Genomic DNA, 18,209 nt, shown 5'->3' on the forward strand with positions numbered 1-18,209 from the left:
TTTTCAAACATGCATGTTTAGTTCTCCCAAAGGGTTGTTTGTAATTGTGAAAAAAATTGTATACCCCCACTTTTGTTGTTGTTCACTTTGAATAATCTTTATAAAAAAGTAATTTTTTGACAATTTTGAGATTTTCGAAAAAATATATCCATTTGTAAGATTCACCATTAAAATAGAAAAAAGTCTATATTATTCCTAGGCGATCTAGTCAGAAGAAAAAGTAACCATTTCATAATCTCAGATTATGGGATTCCCACTCTCAGGGGGAACAGAGCTCTAAAATTATCTAACATCAACGAATCCTTGGACAAGGAAATGAAGCAAATTGAAAAAGGCCATTAAACTCCCACTTCAAAATATTTATTGACGAAGTCTTATTTAATATCTACATAAGTCCTTTGACTTTGACTCTGAAAGCTCTATCCTGAATGAATCTGTGAATGTCTTCAAAAAATCAGAATAATAGTGAAAAAATACAAGATTAGAACGGTTACCTGACGTTAACCTAACTTAACTAAACTAAACAACAAAAAGAACTGTGAAGACTGTGTGTACAAAATACCTTGCGAATATGGTAAATTCTAGATATAAAAAACTAAACGAATTTCGAAAAGAGGAATACAAAAAACTTATGAGATTAAGTGATAGCCAGAAATCTGGAGTCACCAAACACGTTTGGAGGGAACACCATAAAATTGAATGGCTCAAGGGATAAGAAGAACACTGATACAAAAGGTAATTTCTTGAAGTCTTAGTAGAGAAGATTCCATCTTATTTTTGACAACTAAACATAACAAAAGCAAAAGTGTATCGACCGTTTCAAGCTTACCTGTTTATATTATCCATGCGAAACCTCACATCGAGGACCATATAATAAATGAATCCTTAATAAAACTTAATTTGAGTGGAAGATAGGTGAAACACAGTCGCAGGTAAAATTTCCTGATGATATTCCTGGTTTCCTTTATGTCATAATCAACCTACAGGTGCCCATTTCCTCATTATCAAAAATTACTCTCTATGGAATTTCTATGTTTTATTATAGACAATAGGGGAGAAGACTGCGGTATTTCCACCGCAGATTGTCTAATATCTACATGAGTCCTTTGACTTTGACTCTGAAAGGTCTATGAATCTGTGAATGAGTTTACCAAAATTTCAATTCTAAGTTCAGCATTATAGCTATTAGGCCATTATTGGGAATTATCAAATTATCGAAGAATAAAAGCTGAAATTGACAGTCTTATAATTATTTGGACAAATAACCGACACGTTAATGAAAAATTCATATATTGTTTTAATTTAATTAAAAATAGCACAAGGACATCATTAAAAGGGTATTACAACATAAAATTTCTGCGAAACACAAAGAGATCAAAAGCGGTCGATCTGACACGTCCAAATATACAAGAGGTGATAAATTTCAAACGGAATTTAGGGAAAACAACAAATCATAAACGTCCAAGTTTTTACCTGCGCCTTCGACTTTTTTTTATTTTACTTCTCCCACACAGAAATACATGAATAAAAACTTTTATTTTCTTATTTCTCGTATGCCGTTTAAAGAAGATCCCGTGTTATCAAGTGTAAACTGCTGCCTAATGTTTATAATTGCACATACTGCCTATTCATTAATCCTAATAGGTTTAGCCTTTAAACTTAATTGCGGCGCATTTTCCTTTCAATCTCAACAATGCGTGTCTTATACCATTTTGCAACTTAAGAAAATTTATAATTACAGGTAAAACTGTTTCGTGTACATTGATAAATTCACAAAAGCCATTGTTAACTATTTAGCAGTTTTATTGTGGGTGTAAAGTTTTTTCATGAAATCATTATTTCATAAAACACAAAGAAATAATTAATACGATAAAAATTTAGGTCTGATTCATCAAACATGTAAATTATTTGTAAATTTATCTTAATATTGGTGTTTTTTATGTTTGTGTGTGTGTGTGTGTTGAACAGAATGTAAATTGCTGGTTTAATTAGGTAAAATGATGTAATTGAAGTATTTTATAAATCTTTAAGGTCATTTACTTTGTTTATTACAGGAGAAAATAGAGTGTAATAAAGGTAGGAAGGAAACACTTTATTTAAATTTATAATATAAATTTTATATAAACAGTATTTCCTATTTCTAACTTGTAGGCTTATATTAGAAAGGAATGGTATTGATTTCATTATCAGGTAGTATTTCCATTTATTGTATTTTCGTGAGTTATGGATATTTATAATTTACATTAATAATAACAGATTATCTGGTTATTACGGGTAAATGAAATGTTTCTTTTTCCTTTTATTACCATAATCAACCTGTAATCGAGACGTAAAAATGATGAAGTTTAATCAATTCAGGGTATACATTAGAGACAATATGATAGGCAAATTGCTTGCCGATACGTTTTCCCGACGTTATTCCTACGTAATTCTATAAAAGGCTAGTTATTCTTGTTCTAGCACAATGGCTCTCAAAATACCTAATTACATTTTTACAAAGACGTGATTGTAATAAAAGATTCTCATCATTTGCAGGGCACAGTGTAACGCGAGATATTTTAGTAATCAAAATGTTTAATCACAACAAAAATTCTTAAATATTACAAAATATAAATGATGAAATATGTAATATAAATATATTTAATATACATTATTAATATCATATTTTTGTTGCAATTTGTTTGTAGTTTTTTATTTGATTGTAGATTAAATTTAGATTTGCCAGTACAATAAAAAATGATATATTATTATACATTGTTAGCTAAGGATTATGATAATCTTGAAATCCAATATATTCGGGGTTTATTTTGATGTTTACAAGATTTAAAACTAATCTTATTAAAGGAGATATTGTTGTAAAGTGTATGTATATTACTTTCATCGAAAGTAAACAAAGTGTTCGCAGATTGACGTCAGAACTCTGGCGAACCTGCAGGTAAAAGAATTGAGCAACATTATCCATTAAATATTCTTAAACCAAGTGATATTGAATATATTCTCAAGGATCGTAGATAATTATTAATCAAAATCCTTTTGAAAATTCTTATATGGTGTCTCCTTCAAGTTCATTATTAACCCGTTTATTTTTATTAGATCTCTCTAAACAAATATTTTCCCAGAATATCGTTGTGTGACAATTAAAAGAGGATTTTGACCTTACTAATACCGTGTATAACATTGATAGATTTTTGGTTTTAAACAAGATCATGTAATTTGTGGAAAATTTATGAGCTACCTTGACATAAAAAGTGAAAAATATTTTTTTAATTTTACTGCGTATTTACGCTAATATCGAAATGAAACAAAAACAACATAATAATAATAATAATAATAATAATAACAATAATCAAAAATAGAATAATCCTCTATGCAAGATCCAAAATTGAATAGTCGTAATCCGCAGGTATTTGGTATTTAGCAAGAAATATTCCATCAGAATCATATTTGGCGAGCAACTCATCCCATATATCGTGATAATTCAGTAACAAAGTACTCAATATCCTTTCCGCTATTCTCTTTTGTGCCGCATTGCATTTGCTGCATTCCGTCTCCAAAGCGTCAGGTATGTACTCTGAAAATAAAAATAATAAACGAAATGATATAATCGAACGGATTAAATGCGACAGCATGACATTTAATACGTCGGTCTCAACTGGAATGGAAAACTTGTTGCTGGATGAAATTTATGTTCGAGCGCCGAAGAGATATATTAAAATTACATAAAAAGCGGTTCGAAAATAATTCGTCTGCATCTGACATTTGCACAACGTTCATTATTAACTTACTTTTCAGTTCTTTGCCTTCCGCCGTGCATGATCCTTTGTCCAACAAACAATTGGCGTAGCTCCTCAACAAACGCTGATTATTCAGCACAGCATCCACGTCGAAATTATCGTATTTGGTTGTGTAGGTTAATTGGCGCACAATTCTTTTCGCTGCCCCGTCACCCGAATGTAAATATATTGATAATAAATAAAGAAGCACGAACGTTCGCGACATTGCTAAATCAGTATTGATTTAAGGTACTCAATTATTTTTTTTTATATAGCAAGTACGGTCTTGAATCAGTGACGTACTTGTCGCACTCGTATTGCAAAAACAGCAAAAAAAGTCGTAATTATACGTGTACACACGTAGTAAATTGCTAATTATTAAAAAATGTTTGTTATATTAAATGGCAATGTTTTTGTATTTTTTTGGATAATACCCTTTATAAAAAGTTGATAGTAATGTGTATTTTATTCATTTTCACACAAATTTGAGTTATAAAAGAATTTTTATTACAAAAATGGCACGTTGATTTATCCAAGTTTCTACACCACTGACAAAAGAAATCAAATTAGATGAAAATCAAGTTTTTTGCTACAATCCTTGAACGATAATTCATATGTTTTAATTGGACATTTTAATTATATTTCCCTAATTAAATAATAATCAAAGTACACATTTTAATACGCAGTCTTTATTATTGTCAACAAATTCCAGCACATGTTCTTTTTTTGTCCTATAAATCTGTTGACAGACGTTTACAATCGTCCAATTCATACTAAAAATAATTGCCTTCTTCGTAGAACGATTGAAAACCATCAGACACCTGCTTATGAAAATAGATATCAAAGTTTAAACTGAAACATCGTCATCTTCCCTCATTTACGACATGCCAGATCCATTATCCATCTTATAGATGTGTTCCTGCATATTCCTTATATACATACCTTGAATATCAATTTCTTAACTAATTGATGAAATTTTTAAACCTGTCAAATTTTATATTTCTCTCTATTTCCCTCCTTTTTAATACACTGTCAGAGTAACTCATTGAATATTAGGATAATTAAATTCTTCCATATTCCACTTTACAGAGAGATGAGGAAAATGCTCAGTTTTCTAAGTGTTTTATGTCCCTTTAATCATTGATTAATTTACCCGCGTAAAATAATAAAGTATTCCTAAAACTTGATTTTTCAATTTTCTACAGTTGGCTTTTAAAAGTTTTAATATGTAACTTAGCAAAGGTGACAAATCTGTCGTTCATCTGATAGACCCAGTCGTTCCTGCATATTCGAAGGTAAGATATCCCGTTTTATTTTATTATATTTCTTGAATCTGTACTCATCCACTTGCACATATTGTTCCTTATTCAAGCTTGTTTAGGAATTAAATAGTATTTTTTGTAAATTTCTGTAACTTTCTGAATGGCTGATGAATGTCAAACTGGTGAAAGACTGTTTGCATTTCATTTCTGTTGAATGGGGTAATTAAATTTCTTACATAATTTGCTGTTTATACACAGATAAGAAAACTAATCAGTTGATCTTCGTTCATGTTTTGTGTAATTTTCAAAGAAATGAATCAATCAGTTAATCTTCACCCATTTTTTGTGTGTGTTTCATTAAGGTAAAATTTCCTGTGTTATATCCTATACTTGTTAGTTACTTTACATATTCAGATACATTTTTTGTAAGTTAACAAGCATATTAGTAACTTAGCAATTTTACTTGTTTATAAATTGTCACCCATTTGTAGATGTGTCTTGTTGGTTCCTGAACATTTCAAGGTAAAATATCCTCTATTATCTAAATATTTTTCTTGTATTTATACTCGGTCACTCATAAATTGTGTTCCTTTTTCAAATGCATCTTAGGTGTGTATGTGATATTTTTACGAAAATCCCATCATTTTCTTATTGATTGATTTGAACTTTCAAACTGACAATTGTAAAGTGTTTGACTTTTTATTTCAAATTTCAAATTACACTCGAACAATATTCATTACTTATTTTAGGTTTGAATATTTGAGACGATGGGAGGTACAGCAGAAAACATGTAAGCTCTTTGTGACATTTAACTAGGCATACCTGTTTAATTATTTTCCATTTTCAGTGGTGACACGCAGGATAAAGTTAAAGATGATACCCGTCGTGTAGACCAGGAGACTGGCTTTTGGGAAGGTCAGTGGGCCAAATTCCAAAATGCCAATCTATCTGTATACGACGAAAGTGAACAGGAGTAAGTAGAAATATCTTGACTCCTTCAAAGACCTCATTTTTTTTAGATATATCATGTCATCTCTTTAATTTTAGGGATAGCGATCTAGATGAAAATGAGAAAATAAGGCCATGCGAAGCTGGTGATAGAATTATTGTAAAAATGAAGGGATTACCAGCATGGCCAGCGAAAGTATACGTATAATATGTTATTACAAGTTACTAACTGTTATTTATATTTTAAGATTAAGTCAAAAAATGGTGACAAATTTATTATCGAGTATTATGGGACATACAAGAGGTGTATAATGATTCCTTTACTAAATTTACTATTATTTAAAAATTGGGAGTTTTAATTATTATTTTTATTATTTAAGGAAAGAAGTTTTGGCTGAACACATATTCTACCCCTATAAAGAACACAAACATTTGATGGTACGAAGACCCAAAATAAAAATTTACAAGCGAGCTATTCAGGAGATCGAGGCCGAAATAAAGGCATATGAAGAATACCTTAAAAGAGTAAGATTTTTTAGACATATTTTGATATATCAAATTAATATATCAATTTTGATTCGTTAACTTCTCTATAATGTATATCACCACTTATACAGGTATATTTAATTGAAATTTATAGTTGAACTATTTCTTACTGCGTGGCGCTGAAGCTACACAACAGTATTGATTATAACCAATATTAGGCAACTAAGTTTACAACAAATATTTATTGAACATATAAGACACAAGTTACTTTTACACATATTACTTATTTTATTTATGTTTAGTTACGTAATCTATATCATATGAATTATATATACCCTCAAAATATTATTTTCAAAAATTAAATAACAGCCGTAGATTGTGAACATGCGCCTTGAGTTTGTTTTTGTAGGATAGAGATGTTTGTTTTGATTTAATCAAAAAATTAAATAATATAAGTGGTTTGCTGTAATTTTTTTCTATTAACTTACTCTACAAAAAAAAAAACAAGCAACTTAAAAAAGACCCATCGGGTCATTTGTAAGTCATTCCAATAAGATCAATTTCCCGCCAACATTACTAAGCAGTCATAATTTAAGGTTAAGGAAGAAAACATGAAGCTTGAGAAGACGTTTAATGCCGGCGATAAAGTATTTGCAAAAATAAAGGGGTATCCGCCATGGCCTGCACATGTGAGTAAACAAAATTTATTTTACTGTATTATATGTATATTATATGCGTGTTGTAGGTACAAGCAAAGGAAGGAAAAAAGTACAAAGTCAAATTTTTTGGCACTGGAGAAATGTAAGTCATTCGTTATATTTTTATATTTCTTAATTACGTGGGCATTCTGTTTGTTGATATACTGTAGTTAATATATTTTGACAAGTTCAGAACAGGCCCAAGAGAAATAAAAGCTAGCCGACAAACTTTTGATAAGTTCATAAAAAGATTGTGCGATTGCTTTTAACAAATTATACTAATAATATATAATTTAAGTGAGGTAATAAACGTCCTTTTTTTAGTGGTTCCATTAAGCCAGAGGATTTATTCTATTTCAATAAACATAAGGCCACAATGAAGAAGACTCTCAAGAGGAAGGAGTACAATGATGCCTTCATGGAGATTGAAGAGGCTATCCTTAAGGCTGGTGGTGATGGGTCTGAAGCTGTTGAAGGAAATACAGATTCGACAAAGGTAAATGAATGACAATAGTTCATCATTTTGCATCTATTAAAATTAAAAATTTTATTTTAGGAACCTGAAACTGAGGAAAAGCCTAGTGAGATCCCCAAAAAAAATAAGAGGAAGAGGGTAGACTCAGATTCTAATCCAGTCCCTGCTAAGGTGCCACACATATCCGCTGACAGTAAGTTTTAATATATTTAAATTATAAAAATTAAAAAATAAACAACTTAAATAATTAGCATCTGTCGCTGCAGTAAATGATGATAATGCTGCAGTAGAAAATGATAAGCAACACTTAAAGGGTGATATTGACAAGGAAGAAGAAAATCCTGTCGAGAACACCAATGCTGAAAACAAAGAAGCAGAGACAAATCAGCAGCATGAACAAACTGAACAAGAAAAGACAGAATTGAATGATTCTGTAGATACAGACAAAGGACAAAATAAGTCACTAAATGATACTGATGACATGGACAGTCCAAATGAAAGCCAAACTGCACCAGAGACTGAAAATGAGGCGGAAAAGCCAAGTACTGAAGAAAATGCAGGAGTGTCAAGGTTGGAACACATACTTTTTTTAATGATATGTTACTGTAAAGTTTATATTTTAGTCCCATTGAGGATAAAGTGACTCCTCGTTCTTTGAATATACTTACAGAGGCTGAATTACAACGTTTAAACCTTTATGTAAGCTACATGTACTATAATAGGCATTTTATTTTTTTAATGTATTTTATTTTAGGCGGAATATGCTGCCAAAGAATCAGAAAAACTAAATGGTAATTATAAATTGTTAACTTTTGTATAGGAATAATTTTATTCCTTGCATGTTGGAGTTGTACAGAGTCTGATTGTATTTGAATCAGTATGTAATGAAATATTACAATTTAATTGCCACGCCTTAAAATAGTGATGTAATTATCACTGACATAGTATTAAGTATTCAACTTTATTTTCTGTAGTTTTTAAAATAATTTTAAACAGTAGTGTATCAAAAAACGTTTCAGAAAAAACTCCAGAACTCCCCATAATGGATTACAACTTAAGTATTCTACCTGTAAAATTAAATAACGATGTGTACGCAGGAATAAAGGCCACAATTTTACCCGCTGGTAAGTTTAAAACCGAGTATGATCGGGCCGTTTTCGAAGGAGAACTAGCTTCTAAGATGTTAGAAGAAAAGAAAAATATAGAGAGGTCCGGTTTAGTGAAGGAAAACGACTATATTGTACAAGATTTGAAGCTGAGCGAGGATGATATTATTGAGAAGATTAATGAGAAAGATATTAACAAAAACAAACTACGATTGAAGAAATTAAAGGACGAACGTAGATTAGTCGAAATAGAAGATGCTGTGAAAAATTGCCTGGGCATGGATAATGTCAATGTACGTAAAGCTCTCGACTTCTTGGACGAAATGCAAACGCTGGACATCGATTACATTTCATTGTTGAAACATTACTCCGTAACGGAAATGATTAAACGCTTGCGCACCTACGTTGGCAATTACAAGGTTTGGAATCTGTCGGAGGAGTCGCTAAATGCTTTCCGGGCAGATGCTCAGAAAGTCAGGGAGAGAGCCGACAAGATATATAAATGGTTCCAAGTAAGGAATAGATATTGTGCGTTACTAGACGCTTAAAGTAATGCAAATATTTTTGTTTCAGACCATGTTTCCGGAGACAAACTATGAGAAGTTCTGGGATTACTTCACTGACACACTTAACAAGTTTTCTAAGGATTGTGTCGATATGGATTTCACCGAAGCCGAATTCATCACGATTACGTCTCATCCAAGTACGTCCTTCATCAATCTGACTTGGTTTAGTTAATAAAATGATTTTTTTAGAGTCACGTGACACTTTTTTGACTCGACTGGAAGAGAAGGATATGAATGCCGCATTAACTGAAGAAAATCCAAAAGAAACTGAAAAGGTTAATTTTTAAATATTCGTGTTTATAACAATTATTAAATTAATTCAATTTTCAGGAAAATTCTAGCGATGTTGCGAATGAAAAGTAATCCAAGGGATGAAGATAATGTGTTCACCTTTTCATATTAGATTTGTTCTTAATTTTTATATGTTACTGTGATTACAGTGTATGACTACCAAGTTAGTAGTCTCATTGTAAAATCGCATCTTGTTTTGTTAAATTTTTGGCGTTGACGCTACGAAGACAATTTATACAATTTTATAAAGCTATCTACTTTTTTATACATGTAACTGTAGTACTTTTGCCATTTGCTAAATCAACGAAGTTATTACACGCTGTGCAGACAAATACATGCTACATATTTTTTGGTACTCACAATCGTTCCCTGTTTTATAATTGTTTAAATATGTTTTACTATTTAATAGTACATTGTATTTAGACCATTTAATGAAATAAAAAGTTTAATTTTTAATCATTGGTTTATCATTCATTTCATCTCAACATCCTTTCACAAATTGGGACAAGACTTCATTATCACTACTTTTGGAGAACGTTCGTAAATGCCGCCAAGACCTAACCATATTTTTTAGATGTAATGATTCGAACTGCTGATATTTTCCAACTGTAACAATTTAATTTATTATTCAATTTTTATAAAGAAATTGATTTGTTATATATTTATATAAATATTCCCTTTTTGATACCCCCAATTTTCAATAACTGTGGAGTTATTAAATGTGTACCCGAATGTGTAGAATTTAATCGAGTACTCCTTGCATAAAACGACAAAAGGTTGTTTTAATTTTCAACGAAATCCAGTTACCTGAGGTTTAATCCGTAATGACAAACATTTTCTGGTGACAGAAGAGGCAACGGCAATAATGAATGAAGACAATTATCCGCCCACCATGCAAAACACCGTCAATGTTCTCGATTTCAAAATAATCGAACTGGAAGAAGCTGTCGTGGAAGTAGATTACGTTCTTGATCCGGGGAATACATGCCACAGGATGATTATGGATTACATCTCATACCTCAAAACTTACGTAATACCGGACATGAATTACTGTTTGCGTCAAAATATTGATAAGCTTGACGAGGGGCATTTTTCACAAGAAACGCTACGTGAGTTTAGAGAGAACACTCAGAGACTCTGGCTGCGGGCAGATAAGATCCACAGAGAGGTTACCGTGAGTAATGAAGATCATTTAAAACTATCGTAATTCAATTATTCAATCTTTTAGTTACTCTACCAGAAGATTGGACCTGTACAGTGCGTTGACACGAATGTCACTGTCACAAGGCCAAGTACCCCTCGTTCAGGTGGGTTTTCTTATTGACTTAATAAACATTTTAGGTCTATTTCTGTTGTAGTGTCCATACACACATCTGACCTGGAAGACGCCGATTTGTCCACTACAGAAGAACTAAATGATAGTGAAAAACTAGTATTATAATCATCCTTTTCTGTATTTAATTAGTTGTCAGTACCCAATTGAATTGAATTGCATTTAACAGGATGTGTTTAAATATGAAATAAAATGTTTAATACTTGATAGTTAGTTTTTATATTCTATTTATTTTAATAAATGGTTCACAAGTGAAATTTGATTGATTGACAATTGATTAATAGGTTATTTATTGAAATTATTTAAAGAATTATATAATTTTTGTTGTTTAATCAAGGGAAATAATACATAAGTACTTTGTTGCTATTAAACAGTTATTAATCATTTATTTAAAATGACAACTTTATTGTCATTACTAATTTTACATTTTTCAACGTTATTACTTGCAAAATCAAATTCAAGTGATTTTTACACCAACACTGATCTGAGGCAGATTGAGAAGGACGAGTACGAAGTAAATTTGAGTGTCAATAACACACGTAACTTTTATTTGATTCTCACAAGAACTCGTAAGCTACCGAAAGAACTTCTCAGCAAAGATTTTTCTCTTTTGATAATAGGAAATGAATCCATATCTAGATCTTACACCTTCAATTTTCTAAACGGCTTTTCACCAAACAACTCGGTAAACGTAGCTGCGGGATATATGAAAAATAACAGATTTTATGGCAAATTTGAAATAAATTGCTACATCTACAGAATAGGTGAAACTGTAAACAAGAAATATAATGCAGTGGTACGTCTGGAAGAAACACGTTGTCTTCCAAAAGAGCCTTTGTTATTTAAGAAAGTTAATAAGAGACAGGCACTGTACTATCGACAAGAAAAGTATTTTTATTACAGATTTATTGGCCCTGGGTGAGTAAATTCAGACTTCATCTTAGTGTTAACTACTTTTCTGTTTTATAGAAGAATATGTAAGATGGGTGTGATCCTAGATCATTCATACATATGTAATAGCCACAATAACGATATTAATAAGGCTGTTTCTCGGTTGAGGGAGTCAATGGAAGTGGTCAACTCCATCTTTCGCACCACAGATTTTGACGAAGACGGAATACCGGACAACATCGGATTTGAAATCAAACAAATTATCATAATTCAGACGTCCAAAGCTCCTTTTAATTTGATGCCCAGCCACAGTCCTCATCCCGTGGACATTTACAAATTCATCGCAGCTTTCTCCCAATACAGGTTCCTCCATGGTCTTTGTGTCGGCGTGTTGTTCACGTACCAAGCCTTCGAAGACAAGGTATTGGGCATGAGCTTCACCGGTAACACTTACTTATAACCACATGTACACTTTTATGATTTGATTGTGCTTGGTAGGTTCACCCAATCCCCACAATTTCAACATACTTAGACAAATAGAAGGTGGAATTTGCGAAACTATGGCATTCTATGTACAAAAACGCGTAGCAAACGTGGCTGTTGTATCAGTTGGCACAAATAAAAGTCTTTCCGAAAACATCTACGATTTGGCACTAGCTCACGAGCTGGGACACAGCTTTGGGGCATTACATGACAACTCTACGCTCTGTCAGCATCATTTGATGCATCCCATGGCGCAGGATGGTACCGAGAAAATCCATTACAAATTTTCTAAGTGCAGTAAAGAGCGAATTATTCAAACTGTGCTGAGTAGAGGGTATTGCATGGAAACTGCCAGGGAACCCTTCTGTGGAAACGGTTTGTATTGTTAGTTTTAAGCATTTTTTTTTGAATTGATGTAACCTAGGAAATGTTCATTTGGTTGCCAATAGTTACATTTGGAAAAGATCATGTTGCCCGTTTATAAAAACAATATAGGAAACAGATATGTGAATTTTTGAGTGTGCTGTGTATTTTTGTTTATAAAACAATGTAAAACAATTGAAGCGGTTGCTAGTAAACAACTTTTGTTTTTTTGGGGAATCAAGTTATCCGTAAAAGTTTACCTTATTGCGTTAGCAACAACTCACATTCAGTTTCCATTTTTATGTTATGAAAGAAACATCACCGTTACCGCTCTAAAAATTTTGTAGAGGGGAACCTATATTCATAAACATGTAACTGATCTGCTGTGCTGCTACCTCAATAAATGGTAAGTTTTTATTATAATTGTATGCATACCTTTCATATATTAGGCTTTGATTATAACTTTATTATTTTTTATACTTTAGTTAAAAATGTAGATTTTATATTTATCATTTTTTATATATGAAATTAATTTAAAATCTGAATTTCATAAACGGTTCGTAAGTTTCAATTTTCAATATTAGATTACTTTATTCGGCTACCATCATACAACCAGCTTACATTTTCCATTCGTCTTTAGTGCCCCTGTTTTTTTTTTTTTGTTCAAAATTTAGTTCTCTCCAATTCAATTCGTTTTTATGTATTTATTTAGACACACATCACACATTTTTTTATCATCGTAGTAATAACTTCCATTTAATGAACATTTTACCACTGCAAAATATTTTTGTCTTTCATACATTGTTCTTTTCTTTGCTATCCTTATCATACATTATGTTTATTACTATTATCGTACCTGAAATTGATTAATTTTTATCATATTTGTTGTAATCTGTTTATTTAACTGTTTCTAAATCAATATAATAATAATAATCAGAATATTTCAAAGTATTTTCAGTATTTTGCCATTTCACGATATTAATTCATTGAAGTTTTTATTTTATCTTCAAACCTTCCTCAAATTTCCTCTTTAGAAAAGTTTTAACATTTTTTTAATGTTATATTTTAAAGTGTGCTGTTTCAACTTTTCGATGTTTTAAACAAAAAAATCCTTAGCAATTTTTGTTTAAAAAACAATTCAAGTGGTTGCTAATAAATAACTTTTGTTTTTTGGGAAATCAAGTTATTCGTATCCAAGTTTACTTTATTTCGTTACCGTTAAACAATTATCAGTTTGCATTTAAACCTTGTGAACGATGCATCGTCGTTTAGTGCTCTTACATATTTTGTTCGAAGACTAACAAGTTCTCCCCAATTCATTTCACCTTAGTCCAACATGTAGCCTATCTACAATCTATAAATGGTAAGTTTTTTTTATACACATTATACTAATACATTCAAATTTCTGTTACACTGTTGCTCTTTCAATTAGTAAACATTTTGCCATTTTACAATATTAATTCATTCAAGTTTTTATTTTATCTTCAAACATTCCTCAAATTTCCTCTCTAGAAAAGCTTTATACAATTTTTTTTAATGTATTATATTTTAAAAGTGTGCTGTTTCAACTTTTCGATGTTTTAAACAAAAAATGCTTAGCAACCTTTGTTTAAAAAACAATTCAAGTGGTTGCTAATAAATAACTTTTGTTTTTTGGGAAATCAAGTTATCCGTATCCAAGTTTACTTTATTTCGTTACCGTTAAACATTTATCAGTTTGCATTTAAACCTTGTGAACGATGCATCCTCGTTTAGTGCTCTTACATATTTTGTTCGAAGACTAACAAGTTCTTCCCAATTCATTTCACTGTAGACCAACATGTAGCCTTTGTACAACCTATAAATGGTAAGTTTTTTTTTTATACACATTATACTAATACATTCAAATTTCTGTTACATTGTTGCTCTTTCAATTAGTAAACATTTTGCCATTTTACGATATTAATTTAATTCATTCAAGTTTTTATTTTATCTTCAAACATTCCTTAGATTTCCTCTAGAAAAGCTTTATACAAGTTTTTTTAGTGTATTATATTTTAAAGTGTGCTGTTTCAACTTTTCGATGTTTTAAACAAAAAAATGCTTAGCAACCTTTGTTTAAAAAACAATTCAAGTGGTTGCTAATAAATAATTTTTGTTTTTTGGAAAATCAACTTATCCGTATCCATGTTTACTTTATTTTGTTAGCGTTAAACATTCATCAGTTTGCATTTAAACTTTGTGAACGATGCATCGTCGTTTAGTGCCCTTACATATTTTGTTCGAAGACTAACAAGTTCTCCCCAATTCATTTCACTGTAGATCAACATGTAGCCTATCTACAACCTATAAATGGTAAGTTTTTTTTTATACACATTATACTAATACATTCAAATTTCTGTTACACTGTTGCTCTTTCAATTAGTAAGTAAACATTTTGCCATTTTACGATATTAATTTAATTCATTCAAGTTTTTATTTTATCTTCAAACATTCCTCAAATTTCCTCTCTAGAAAAGCTTTATACAATTTTTTTTAATGTATTATATTTTAAAAGTGTGCTGTTTCAACTTTTCGATGTTTTAAACAGAAAAATGCTTAGCAACCTTTGTTTAAAAAACAATTCAAGTGGTTGCTAATAAATAACTTTTGTTTTTTGGGAATCAAGTTATCCGTATCCAAGTTTACTTTATTTCGTTACCGTTAAACATTTATCAGTTTGCATTTAAACCTTGTGAACGATGCATCGTCGTTTAGTGCTCTTACATATTTTGTTCGAAGACTAACAAGTTTTCCCCAATTCGTTTCACTGTAGATCAACATGTAGCCTATCTACAACCTATAAATGGTAAGTTTTTTTTATACACATTATACTAGTACATTTAAATTTCTGTTACACTGTTGCTCTTTCAAGTAGTAACATTTTGCCATTTTACGATATTAATTTAATTCATTCAAGTTTATATTTTATCTTCAAACATTCCTCAGATTTCCTCTAGAAAAGCTTTATACAATTTTTTTTAATGTATTATATTTTAAAGTGTGCTGTTTCAACTTTTCGATGTTTTAAACAGAAAAATGCTTAGCAACCTTTGTTTAAAAAACAATTCAAGTGGTTGCTAATAAATAACTTTTGTTTTTTGGGAATCAAGTTATCCGTATCTTGGATTGATACTTTGTTTCGTTACCATCCAATATTATCAGTCTCCATTTAAACCTTGTGAACGATGCATCGTCGTTTAGTGCTCTTACATATTTTGTTAGAAGACTAACAAGTTCTCCCGAATTCATATCACCTTAAAAAAACATGTAGCCTAACTACAACCGATAAAAAGGTAAGCTTTATTTATACACAATATACAAATACATTCAAATTTCTTTTACATTGTTCCTCTTTCAATTAGAAAACACTTACATTTTACAATTAGTTTATTCAATTCATGTTTTTACTCTTACCGAATGGTTAAAATATAAGTGTGCTGTTTTCGACTCTCAATTTGTTGTTTTATACAAAACAAAATTTAGTTGCTTGGTAACCAGTGTTATTGAAACAATTGAAATTGTTGCTAGAAAACAAATTTACCTCATTCAGTTGCCATCAAACATAATCAGTTTCAATTTGACCATCGTGAGCGATGCATCGTCGATACTGCTCTCGCATTTTCATTTCAAACTGGGAACTCCGAATCTCGTGCTAATGTAGAACAATTGTAACGCAGGCATAAGAGAGCAAGGAGAAGAGTGCGACTGCGGCAACGTGCGAACTTGCCAGGAGACCCAGTGCTGCTTTCCAATGGAGTCCGGACCGAAGTCTTGCACTCTGAAGGGTCAATGCAGTCCGGAAGGTCCTTGTTGCAACTCTTTGTGCCAATTAAGGGACCTTAGCGCCCACAATCTCGTAAGTAACAACTTTTAATTAATATCTTTTAAGTGAATAACACTTGTGTCTGTTTTATTAATGCAGGATTGCAAAAATCTGTACAGAGCGTGCCCGTGCTCACGTAAGAGTTGTCGGTGCGGCGTTGATGGCATGTGCGTGGGGCACAGATGCCACAGCGTCGAGTGCGTTCGAATCGGGTTGGAGGAGTGCGACTGTCCCTTTGGACACGGTTGCGGCACATGCTGTTGGAAGGCCGGACAATGTGTGCCAGCCCTGGAAGTTACAGAGTCTCTTTGCCGAAACAATGAGACGCTGATTCGTAAACTTCAGTCAGAGGACAAACTGGTATTCAGTCCGGGTATCAAGAAACAGTTCTGTGCGAGATCTACATGTGTCAATTTGGACTTCCGATTGAGTGAATTGGGGGACTTCTGCTTAAAGTACGGGCTAGTTGGATATTGTCTTCCGGACAACCAGTGCCGTTTGCAGAGCAGTAACGGTGGCGTTCACCTACAAAAATTTTTAGTTTATATATTATTGGTAAGCACATTAATTGCCGTTAATTAATCAACTGATATTTAAATAGTTCAGTCACTAAAAGCCATTTTATGTTATGTTTCTCTGCCCATATGATTTATAATACATTATATTTCTTCCATCTAATCTATTGTTGAATTACAAACAATAACAACTACCTACAAAACACATCATAGCAAGTTGACAAGTTAGTTAAGGCTGGCTCAATAAGAGCAACACTGTAATAGAGTTCATACACAATTATGACAACATTTTACATAATAATCAATCAATGGGTGTGCTTTAAAAAAACCACTGAGATTGCTGAGTTTTATAAATTTTTTTTCATCTAGCATCTTGTTTCTTATGATAATTTAGACATTGCGTGTACTACTTCGTAGCATTTCATGAATGAATATAGTTATTTACAGACCTGTAACACTTCTCTATGCTTTTATAGCGTAGAAAACGTATAGTTTTGACAATTACTCTTAATTATGACACCGATTTTGGAAATAGTTTGGATATAGTATGGTAAATACGCTTTGGATTATGGATTAGTTTAGCATAGTTCAGTTCAGATTATGATAATAGTATAGTTTAGTATTAGAATAGCCTAGCATAGAATAGTTTAGTATTAGTATTAGAATAGCCTAGCATAGAATAGTTTAGTATTAGTATAGTCTAGTTTAGAACAGTCTAGTTTGGTTTAGAACAGTCTATATTGGTTTAGAACAGTCTAATTTAGAATAGTCTAGTTTAGAATAGATTAGTATTAGAATAGATTAGTATTAGAATAGATTAGTATTAGAATAGTTTAGTATTAGAATAGTTTATTATTAGAATAGTCTAGTTTAGAATAGTCTAGTTTAATTTAGAATACTGGTTTTTTAGACCGCTATGAGCAACCGATTGAAGGGGAGAAACAAAATATAAATGGCTGATTTGTACTTGTGCACCAATAATATATTATTTCATATATTTATACTTTCTTTTTCTACACTTTTCTACAATTTTTTATATATTTTTTATTTCTGTTAGGCCAATCGTTATTACTGTGGTACTACTGTATTAATCACTGTGTAATTTTTACGCAACAATAAAATAAATTAAAAAAAATCTTATTTTTTATTTTATGTTTTGTTTTATTTTTTTTTTA

At 31.3% G+C, this 18,209-nt stretch overlaps 4 protein-coding genes across 7 annotated transcripts; 3 read left to right on the top strand and 1 right to left on the bottom strand.

Annotated features, from left to right (window-relative positions):
* Window positions 1-3,312: 3,312 nt before the first annotated feature.
* On the bottom strand, window positions 3,313-4,007 carry LOC109609630 (ejaculatory bulb-specific protein 3-like). The gene is made up of 2 exons (XM_049969028.1): window positions 3,786-4,007; window positions 3,313-3,571 (listed from the first exon to the last, which is right to left on the bottom strand). Exons 1-2 carry the CDS (start codon window positions 3,997-3,999, stop codon window positions 3,366-3,368), a joined length of 420 nt encoding a protein of 139 aa, XP_049824985.1. The 5' UTR covers window positions 4,000-4,007; the 3' UTR covers window positions 3,313-3,365.
* A 1,753-nt stretch (window positions 4,008-5,760) lies between these two features.
* Window positions 5,761-10,061, top strand: LOC109609642 (lens epithelium-derived growth factor). 4 transcript variants are annotated; one of them, XM_049961246.1, is made up of 16 exons: window positions 5,761-5,825; window positions 5,883-6,008; window positions 6,083-6,179; window positions 6,232-6,287; window positions 6,364-6,508; window positions 7,066-7,158; window positions 7,215-7,270; window positions 7,492-7,663; window positions 7,724-7,835; window positions 7,894-8,212; window positions 8,266-8,341; window positions 8,397-8,433; window positions 8,662-9,260; window positions 9,322-9,451; window positions 9,504-9,589; window positions 9,645-10,061. In XM_049961246.1, the coding sequence occupies exons 1-16, from the start codon at window positions 5,803-5,805 to the stop codon at window positions 9,675-9,677; spliced, it is 2,160 nt and encodes a 719-aa protein (XP_049817203.1). In that variant the 5' UTR covers window positions 5,761-5,802; the 3' UTR covers window positions 9,678-10,061. The 4 variants fall into 4 exon arrangements, with proteins under 4 accessions (XP_049817203.1, XP_019881909.2, XP_019881907.2 ...); XM_020026350.2 differs by having other exon boundaries at window positions 8,740-9,260; XM_020026348.2 differs by having other exon boundaries at window positions 7,909-8,212.
* Window positions 10,062-10,178: 117 nt separating this feature from the next.
* Window positions 10,179-11,145, top strand: LOC109609649 (uncharacterized). The gene is made up of 3 exons (XM_049970739.1): window positions 10,179-10,779; window positions 10,834-10,912; window positions 10,964-11,145. Exons 1-3 carry the CDS (start codon window positions 10,471-10,473, stop codon window positions 11,044-11,046), a joined length of 471 nt encoding a protein of 156 aa, XP_049826696.1. The 5' UTR covers window positions 10,179-10,470; the 3' UTR covers window positions 11,047-11,145.
* Window positions 11,146-11,332: 187 nt separating this feature from the next.
* Window positions 11,333-18,038, top strand: LOC109609641 (disintegrin and metalloproteinase domain-containing protein 10). The gene is made up of 7 exons (XM_020026343.2): window positions 11,333-11,856; window positions 11,908-12,272; window positions 12,328-12,687; window positions 12,737-12,750; window positions 15,412-15,502; window positions 16,374-16,552; window positions 16,619-18,038. The coding sequence occupies exons 1-7, from the start codon at window positions 11,333-11,335 to the stop codon at window positions 17,099-17,101; spliced, it is 2,016 nt and encodes a 671-aa protein (XP_019881902.2). The 3' UTR covers window positions 17,102-18,038.
* Window positions 18,039-18,209: the final 171 nt, after the last annotated feature.

The sequence above is a fragment of the Aethina tumida genome, chromosome 1, assembly GCF_024364675.1.
Source record: "Aethina tumida isolate Nest 87 chromosome 1, icAetTumi1.1, whole genome shotgun sequence".
Taxonomy (NCBI): Eukaryota; Metazoa; Arthropoda; class Insecta; order Coleoptera; family Nitidulidae; genus Aethina; species Aethina tumida.

Coding starts and splice junctions, on each gene's coding strand:
- LOC109609630 (XM_049969028.1), bottom strand. CDS start 3,999: ATGTCGCGAACGTTCGTGCTTCTTTATTTATTATCAATATATTTACAT. Junction 3,572..3,785: donor GGAAGGCAAAGAACTGAAAA/GTAAGTTAATAA, acceptor TTTTATTTTCAG/AGTACATACCTGACGCTTTG.
- LOC109609642 (XM_049961246.1), top strand. CDS start 5,803: ATGGGAGGTACAGCAGAAAACAT. Junction 7,836..7,893: donor GCCACACATATCCGCTGACA/GTAAGTTTTAAT, acceptor TTAAATAATTAG/CATCTGTCGCTGCAGTAAAT. Junction 9,261..9,321: donor AGATATATAAATGGTTCCAA/GTAAGGAATAGA, acceptor TTTTTGTTTCAG/ACCATGTTTCCGGAGACAAA.
- LOC109609649 (XM_049970739.1), top strand. CDS start 10,471: ATGAATGAAGACAATTATCCGCCCACCATGCAAAACACCGTCAATGTT. Junction 10,780..10,833: donor AGATCCACAGAGAGGTTACC/GTGAGTAATGAA, acceptor TCAATCTTTTAG/TTACTCTACCAGAAGATTGG. Junction 10,913..10,963: donor GCCAAGTACCCCTCGTTCAG/GTGGGTTTTCTT, acceptor TTTCTGTTGTAG/TGTCCATACACACATCTGAC.
- LOC109609641 (XM_020026343.2), top strand. CDS start 11,333: ATGACAACTTTATTGTCATTACTAATTTTACATTTTTCAACGTTATTA. Junction 12,273..12,327: donor ATTGGGCATGAGCTTCACCG/GTAACACTTACT, acceptor TGTGCTTGGTAG/GTTCACCCAATCCCCACAAT. Junction 15,503..16,373: donor CTATCTACAACCTATAAATG/GTAAGTTTTTTT, acceptor ATTGTAACGCAG/GCATAAGAGAGCAAGGAGAA.